Genomic DNA, 7587 nt, shown 5'->3' with positions numbered 1-7587 from the left:
AGGTCTGTGTCTTCCCGACGAGGTCACAAGCATCATGAGTTAACAGACCATGTCTTACCCCTCGTCAGCCCCAACGCCCAGCGCCTAGCGCTGCAAACTGGCAAGACTGCAGGGCACCAGAGGCTGGAAGGCTGCGATCTCGTTCCTGCGTAACCACTCCTAGGCTGGGTGATGGCGTGCAAGTCACTGTCCTCCGGAGGTCTATGAGCTCATCTGCAGAATGGAGATTATTCATATACCACTGTCCTCAAGACTACGGGCACGTCGACCGTCCCACCAGCAGGCCCTCAGGAACAGCTGCCGCGCGCGTCCACCAGGGGGCAGCAGGGGCGGCCGATCCGCCCGCCGCGTGACGTCAGCCGGGCGCGCCGCCTGAGGACCGGGACCCGGGGCGGCGCCATGGGTGCCGAGGCCTCGGGGTGCGGGCCGGCGCTGCGCGAGCTCGTGCGCGAGGCCGAGACCAGCCTGCTCGAGTGCAAGGTGTGCTTCGAGCGGTTCGGCCGCGGCCAGCAGCGGCGCCCGCGCAACCTGCCCTGCGGCCACGTGGTCTGCCTGGCCTGCGTGGCCGCCCTGGCGCACCCGCGGACGCTGGCCCTCGAGTGTCCCTTCTGCCGGCGAGCCTGCCGGGGCGGCGACACGAGCGACTGCCTGCCGGTGCTGCACCTCCTGGAGCTCCTGGGCCCCGCGCTTCGCCCGGCCGCGCCCGCGCCCCGCGCCCTCCCCGGCGCCCCCGGGGTCCTCGCCTGCCACCAGGCCTTCGGCGGCTGGGGGACCCTGGTCAACCCCACCGGGCTGGCGCTGTGCCCCAAGACGGGGCGGGTCGTGGTGGTGCACGACGGCAAGAGGCGGGTCAGGGTCTTTGACTCCCGGGGACGGTGTGCGCATCAGTTTGGGGAGAAAGGGGAGGCTGTCCAAGACATTAGGTACCCACTCGACGTCACCGTCACCAACGACGGCCACGTGGTTGTCAGCGACGCCGGCGACCGCTCCATCAAAGTGTTTGATTTTGGGGGCCGTATCAAGCTCGTCATTGGGGGCCAGTTCTCCTTACCTTGGGGTGTGGATACCACGCCCCAGAATGAGGTCGTGGTGACTGACGCGGAGGCAGGGTCCCTGCATCTCCTGGAAGTCGATTTTCCGGAAGGGATCCTGCAGAGAGCTGACAGGATGCTCGCTCACCTGTGCAGTCCCCGAGGGGTGGCCGTGTCTGGGCTGACTGGGGCCATTGCGGTCCTGGAGCACCCCCTGCCTCCGGGGGGCACCCGAGCGTGCAGCACCAGGGTGAAGGTGTTTAGCGCAAGCATGCAGTTGATCGGCCAGGTGGATTCCTTTGGACTGAGCCTCTTCTTTCCTTCTAAAATTACTGCCTCCGCAGTGACCTTTGATCACCAAGGGAATGTGATTGTTACTGATACCTCTAGTCAAGCTGTCCTATGCTTAGGAAAGCCTGAGGAATTTCCAGGACTGAAGCCCCTCGTCACTCAAGGCCTCTCCCATCCTGTGGCCCTGACCTACACCAAGGAGAATTCTCTGCTTGTGCTGGATGCGGCTGCCCATTCTGTAAAAGTCTTTAAGGCTGACTGAGGGTGTTGGGGGGTGGCTGGGGCCTGGGATCAGAAGCCCTGGGGTTGCCACTGATGAATTGGTTAGCCCTGGATAAGACAATCTCATCTATCCAAGAGGGAAAATTATAACTGCCTGGCAAATTTACAGAGGTTGTGGCAATTATTAAATAATAATGAAATCTACCGTTTCTTGAATGTGTACTCCCTGTGCTAAGAGATTTGCAAACGTTAACTCATTTAATCCTTACAACTACCCAATGAGGTAGTTTCTATTATCAACCCCTTTTTGGAGATGAGAAGACTGAGGTCCAGAGAGGTTAAGTGACTTCCCCAAGGGCACATCTCCTGATTGTGACAGCTGCTATTTGAGTTCCCTTCTGACTCCGAAACCTCTTGGTCTTCAATGAGGTAACAGGTGCGAAAATGAACTGTGAATGTACAAGTGCTAGGGCTTCCACGTGTACTCTTTGTACAAGTAGCTAATTTGTTAGCTGGATTACACAGAAAGGTTTTATGGGAGCATCAGTTCAGTTTAACCGTTTGATGGCGCTACAGTGAAGTTGCTGTGAATCCTGAACTCCTTGAATAAGAAGATGATTGAACTGCTTATTATTCAAAAGGTAAACGTGTCTTTTCATACCTGTATCTCTTCCGCTATGGAGTCCCTGGATGGTGCAAATAGTTAATGCACTCGGCTGCTAACCGAAAGGTTGAAAGTTTGAGTCCACCCAGAGGCACCTTGGAAGAAAGGCCTGGCAGTCTACTTCCGAAAAATCAGCCATTGAAAACCCGATAGAGAACAGTTCTACTCTGATACACGTGGGGTTGCCGAGAGTCTGAGTCAACTGGACGGCAACTAGTTGGTTTTTTTTTTTTTAATCTCCTCTACTATAGACACTCAGGAAATGTGAACTTGGTGGGTTGTTTGAAAAAGGCCTGTGTTGGCATAAGTTCTAAGCCACTCTGCAGCGCTCAAGTCAGAAGGCCAGATGCTACTCCTGTTATATGTTTATGTTAATAGGAGATAAGGCACCGTAATAGTTCCTGACCAGAACGATTTTTGCCTGCCTTTTTATAACCTGAAGCACTTTGTGATGGGGTTTTCCTTTGTGCAATTTAAATGTGTCCCACTTGTTGCAGACATTCAGTACTCAATAAAACAGTCTGCCTGATGCGAAGTCAGCACTTAGACCACTGCTAAGCACTTAAGTGACTTCTTGAAGTTTAGCCTCCACGGAGTGAATGCCTGCTTCATGTTGCACCTGCTCCCTTAGCTCAGTCGGTGGGAATTCAGGCCCAGTGGCCAGCGGCGTGTTTTTAGCCAGTGTGAACTACGTCGCCTGTGGGGCTGTTTGAGTAGTACCACGTAACTGGGACCTCAGAAGCGGCAGCAGAAATGGTCTTGAGACATTTTCTCCGGGAGAAAATACTGATTTTGAAAGGTGAGGGTTTGCTTTAGGAAGTAGCTGGTGCTTTATCAGCAACTGGATTCTACTATTCGAAGAGGTTTTATAGACGTAATGTACATACTAGAGCCAGCCCCCAAATTATGACTATGGTCCAGAAGATCGTAAGTTTATCCTTTGAGTTTGGTTCCCGTGCCAGCCCACCAATCCCCCCCCCCTTTTTTTCCCAATGTTCCCATCATACAGCACTAATAGTAAGCTTTCAGCCACTGGACCACCATTGGTAAATACAGTCTAAATAGGGATTCCGGGGATAACCTCCCCCTCACACACACGCACATCCCACCCGTAGAAGTCACCCTGAGGTTGGTGACTTCACAGGTGTTCTGAGTTGTATGAGAAAAGTTGTCCCAGGTGGAGATGTGGATTCAGACTTGGTCGCTGGTGAGCTGAGCATTATTTGTACTTCACCGTGACTGATCTTAGAAACATTTACCTTAGAGCAATGGTGTTTTGGTAGTCTCAGAGCGTTGAGCCAATTCAAGGGATGTTCCTTGTTTGGAATGGTCAACGGCATCATCTCTGACTGAAGCTGTGCATATGTCTTTTTCAGACAACACTCACGGTAGAGGTGTGGAAATTGCAACACGTGTGGAGGTTTGTGAGCAAGGTATCGCTTGTCACTGTGTGGATTGCCAGACCGGAAGGTATGGGTGTGAGTCTGTGGGATGATGGTGAGACTCTCACAGATGTTAATAAATTACCTTGTTAACTGCTACCTCTGCTCGTGGATTATTGGGGTCAGGGGTGGGGTGGGGCAGACTATGCAGCATAAAGTGTGGAAAGCAGCTTTTCCCAGGAATGGCATAGTCTACTAGGAGCAGAGTTTCCCTGGGGAAGACACAAAGCTTCAGTGACCTGTAAAGCAGATGCTAAATTCCTCTCCTGATTTAGTTCGTTCAATGCAAACTGGTTAAAGGGCTTGAGAGACACACCACACTGAACTCCAGGCTATCAAAGAGACCGGAGAGTTCTGAGATAGGAGGAAGCTGTTCCAGCAGAAAGTAAAAGGTTCCAAGGTGATGGGGAAAGATGGAATCACACGCCTTTCAGCAGCCCTGCCCACCTGGGGAGCCCAGAGAAGCGAACGCAGCCATGTTGGCTCCAGTCTCAGCTGTTCTCACACCACTTGCATCTGTTCTAGTTTTGCCCGGTTCTTGATCATTGGATCGTCTCCTGCTTTTGACCTTGTCACCTGACTTGGTTTTCTCAGTCTTTTTCCTTGGCATTTTCTAAGGACCTTAATTCAGATTCGTAAATCTCCTCTCTAGCAAGTCTAATTCTGATCTCAGGACCCAAACCCATCACCGCTTTGCTAGTGTCTTATGTAGACCTTGCCTGGCCCCCATTAAGTGGGGTGCAGGCCACACAGAAAGTGAATTATACATCTTTTGAGGAAGAAACAGTATATCATGCACTTCAGAAAAATGAAGAAGAACCACTGCTGATAGCAGGTTTAATAATCCCCGAGTCCCACCACAGAGAGAAGAAATGTAAACTGGCGGCTAGTGCTCCACTAGGAGCCTTGATGGCATAGAGGTTAAAGTGCTCGGCTGCTAACCAAAAGGTCAATGGTTTGAACCCAGCAGCTACTCAGCAGGAGAAAGCTGTGGCAGTCTGCTTCTGTAAAGTTGACAGCCTTAGAAACCCTGTGGGCAGTTCTGCTGTCTCCTGTAGGGTCACTGTCTTAGTCACCTAGTGCTGCTACAACAAATCCACAAGTGGCTGGCTTTACCAAACAAATGTATTCTCTCACAGTCTAAGAGGCTAGATGTCTGAATGCAGGGCCCCAGATCCAGGGGAAGGCCTTCTCTCTCTGTTGGCTCTGGGGAAAGGTCCTTGTCATCAACCTTCCCCTTGTCTAGGAGCTTCTCAGCGCAGAGACCCCTGGTCGAAAGGACATGTTCTACTCCCTTCGCTTCTTTCTTGGTGGCATGAGATCCCTCTCCTTTCTGCTCGCTTCTCTCTTCAGCTTCTGCTTCCTGGTTCCATGGCCTCTCGGCCCCTCAGGCCTCTTGAGCCAGCCATGTGTCTGCCCTGCTCCAGCATGTGCTCCAAAGCTCTTTAGCTCTGCCAATAAGTGCCCGGAGGTGCACCACTCTGCCAGTAAACCTTGGCCAGAAGGCACTCAGCTCTCTTGCTCCATGGGTCGGGTCAGCAAGCCTAGCTCCAATGATAAGTGCCCGGAGGTACCCCACTCCTCCAAGAAGCCTCCTGGGCAAAGGCACTCAGCTCTCGCGCTCCGTAGGTCGGCTCCTGCGTGGTCTTGTGCTGATCTCCTGGTTTTGCTGCCACTGTTTCTCTGCTGCTGCTTATGGCTGTCTGCCATCTCCGATGTTACACCTCTCCTCACTTCCTTCTGAGTCCTCACCAGAATTGTCTTTGATGTTCCTAATTCCACCAACACTCTCTTCAAGTCAATCTAGGCTTTTACTACTAGGCGCTTTAAAATTCTTCCAGCTTCTACCCATTACTCAATTCCAAAACTGCTTCCACATTGTAGATATCTGTTAGAGCAGCACCCACTGTCCTAGTACCAAGTTCTGTCTTAGTCATCTAGTGCTGCTATAATAGAAATACCACAAGTGGATGGCTTTAACAAAGAGAAATTTATTCTCTCACAGTCTAGAAGGCTAGATGTCCGAATTCAGGGCCCCAGCTCCTGAGGAAGGCTTTTGCTCTGCTCTGGATCCTGCATTTGGCTCGTCAGCCTCTGACCACCAGTTCTTGGGACTTGGGCCAGCAGCCTGCCATCTTACCTGCTGATCTTGGATTCGTCAGTCTTCACAGCCCGTGAGCCAGTAGCCAGCCGTCTGACCTTTGGATCTTAGGCTCATCAGCCTCTGCAGCTACATGAGTCAGGAGAAGCCTCCAGCCTGATGTCTGACCCACGGACTTGGGACTCTACCAGCCTTTACAACTGTGTGAGCCATTTCCGTCAGGTAAATCTCTGTCTATATAATATATATACATGCTTCACTGGTTTTGCTTCTCTAGAGTCACGTGAGTCAGAACTGACTCGCCGGCAGTGGGTTTGGGTTTCAGTGCTCCGCTGACAGTGGTATACTATGGTGGCGTATCGTGGTAACCAGGAGTGGAACCTGAATATGCAGAAGATGTGACAGTGAGATTGCCAAGACTGAGCACGACGACTGTACGGGACACTCATACTGTCTGCTCTGCCCCTCCTATGGCCCCCGCTGATGAGCCGGCCCTCGGCAGCCACATTTCCTACTGCACGACCTCCTCCAGCAATAGCTGACTGGATGGGGGTGCACACCTAACTGAAGGAGAGCCAATCCGTGAATGATGTGCCACCAAATGTATTAATTAGACCAGGAAGGTAGCCTATGAAGTGGCCTGGGATGAAGAGGTTTTCCTAAAAGACTGTGAGGAGATCCAATTAGATTTTTGTCCTTGAAATTTTGAATTGAGAAGTATGAAGAAAATCAGGCAGAGGGCAGGCTGCAGGGATTCTGGAAGCATGCTCAGATAGAGGGGCACAGAGAGCAGCTGTGAGCAAGTCAAAACCGAGAATGTGTAGACGCTGTGAGCAGGGAGGAGTCCCTGGGTGGTGTAGGTGGTTAGGGGTGCCTCCAAGCAGCACGGTCCACCCTTGAGAGGACAGACCCCGGGAGGAGAGACGCAGGCACTGGGAATGGGCTCAGGATGTATGGCAGGGAGCCCAAGGTACCCAGAGCATAGTCTTGGAGGGGTCAGGGGTGCCGGGAGAGTACATCCCCTTGCCCCTGTGGGCTCCTTGCCCCATTGGGAGAGGCATGGCTTAAGGAGGCTAGAGTGGGCCTGTGCTTGGTTCTAGCGTGGTACTCTCCATGCATACGAGCAGCTCACTGTGGTGTGACTGGCAATGAGGGCAGAAGCATGGGGTTGAGAATGCCAGGTCAGGGAAGTAATAGCTTCAGTGTGGATGGAGCTTTTGCTCCATTTTGGGATGCCCCATTTTGAGAAAGATGATGACAAGCTGGAATATGTTTAAAAGGTATGAGGGGGGATCAAAAAAAATGTTTCTGTCTGCCTCAGTCATCTGAATGTAACCTCAGTGAAGGCAAAGATGTTTCTCTGTTGTTCACAGCTGTGTCCTCAGAGCCTAGAACAGTGCCTGACACATAGTAGGCATTAAATTTTGTTTGTTGTTGAATTAATAAATGTTTTCTCTCAAGAAATTTCTCTAGATTATTCCTTTTGCTGATAAAAAAGAAGTGGTGTTGGTAGCTGGGTAGCTTGGGGAAGTTGGTCTAGAATTAAAACAGTTTGTGGTGGGTTTGCTCAGTGACTCCTTGCAGAAGCATCATGGTGACTGTGGTAGCTTGGATCAGGTTTGGGTGAAGAACTTCGTGTTCTCAGTCACCACATTTCCGTCTTCACCCAAGTGCACGGGACTTGGAGGCATGGGGTTGCCTAAGTCTTCATGAGTCACATCTTTTGTCAAACCATGAAGAGCAGAGACACCCGTGTGCTGGCTCTCCAGTACCAGGAGTGATGTCAGCCTCATCTGGAGGGAAGAGCATGAACTCAGAGAGTCCCTCTCACTCAGC

General features: G+C 51.8%; 1 protein-coding gene across 1 annotated transcript; it reads left to right on the top strand.

Annotated features, from left to right (window-relative positions):
• Positions 1-399: 399 nt before the first annotated feature.
• On the top strand, positions 400-3666 carry NHLRC1 (NHL repeat containing E3 ubiquitin protein ligase 1). The gene is made up of 2 exons (XM_004382982.2): positions 400-2185; positions 3585-3666. The coding sequence occupies exon 1, from the start codon at positions 400-402 to the stop codon at positions 1582-1584; it is 1185 nt and encodes a 394-aa protein (XP_004383039.1). The 3' UTR covers positions 1585-2185; positions 3585-3666.
• Positions 3667-7587: the final 3921 nt, after the last annotated feature.

This window comes from Trichechus manatus, unplaced genomic scaffold (assembly GCF_000243295.1).
Source record: "Trichechus manatus latirostris isolate Lorelei unplaced genomic scaffold, TriManLat1.0 scaffold00103, whole genome shotgun sequence".
NCBI classification, from domain to species: Eukaryota; Metazoa; Chordata; class Mammalia; order Sirenia; family Trichechidae; genus Trichechus; species Trichechus manatus.
Note: the sequence above shows the minus strand (reverse complement) of the source record. Positions and strands in the feature narration are given on the sequence as shown.